Below are 946 nucleotides of genomic sequence, written 5' to 3'. Positions count from 1 at the left end.
TCTGTGTGTTTTGGGGTTCAGTGTGATCTGTGATCTGTGTGTTTTGGGGTTCAGTGTGATCTGTGTGTTTTGGGGTTCAGTGTGATCTGTGTGTGTGTGTTCAGTGTGATCTGTGTGTTTTGGGGTTCAGTGTGATCTGTGTGTTTTGGGGTTCAGTGTGATCTGTGTGTTTTGGGGTTCAGTGTGATCTGTGATCTGTGTGTGATTCAGTGTGATCTGTGATCTGTGTGTTTTGGGGTTCAGTGTGATCTGTGTGTGTGTGTTCAGTGTGATCTGTGTGTTTTGGGGTTCAGTGTGATCTGTGTGTGTGTGTTTAGTATGATCTGTGATCTCTGTGTCCTCATGTTTGCTGATAGTTTTGGTGACTCTGATTGAAGCTCATTTTCCCGCTGAAGCAGCGTCAATCCTCTCACGCTGGTTTGAATGTGTGTTTTCTGCAGGTGGTCCATGAGGCCTACAGCAGGTTCACTGAAGAGTCTCTGATGACGTCGGTGTGTGATAAACCCTCAGAGACCACCGAGGTCACCATCAAGGTAAAACCTGCGACAGAAGCTGATAAAAACACTTTAAACTGACAGTAAATGCTGAGGATTTCATATTTTACTCTTTTCTGAGTTTTACTTTCTACCATCGGTTAAGTTTTGTTCTTGGATCATTTTTGACATTTTCTTCTGTAAAACTTCATTTTCTTCTCTGTTCTCCTCCCAGTTGTTCTTTATTTCCTGCAAACGTCTCTGTAGACGTATTTATTCTGCTGCTGTTCCATCATAATTCCTTTTGGAAGATGTTTTTATAGTGTTTGAGTTTCCTGGTTTTGGTTCTGACGYCTATATAATTGTTTATAAGAACCTTTTTCCTAATTGGTTACCTCTGATGAGTGTTGCAGACTAATTCCTCATCTCCWCTGCAACRTGGTAATAAATCAGTAATAATCCACTTTAATCTT

The 946-nt window shown here is 41.3% G+C and overlaps 1 protein-coding gene across 1 annotated transcript in view; it reads left to right on the top strand.

Moving 5' to 3' along the window:
• Positions 1-575, top strand: part of LOC103472979 (uncharacterized) — a 14,221-nt gene extending 13,646 nt beyond the window's left edge. The window contains exon 8 of the mRNA XM_008422862.2: positions 441-575. Coding sequence (XP_008421084.1) covers positions 441-575 — 135 coding nt within the window. The remainder of the gene's footprint in view (positions 1-440) is intronic.
• The last annotated feature ends 371 nt before the right edge of the window (positions 576-946 follow it).

Source organism: Poecilia reticulata, linkage group LG11 (genome assembly GCF_000633615.1).
Source record: "Poecilia reticulata strain Guanapo linkage group LG11, Guppy_female_1.0+MT, whole genome shotgun sequence".
NCBI classification, from domain to species: Eukaryota; Metazoa; Chordata; class Actinopteri; order Cyprinodontiformes; family Poeciliidae; genus Poecilia; species Poecilia reticulata.
Note: the sequence above shows the minus strand (reverse complement) of the source record. Positions and strands in the feature narration are given on the sequence as shown.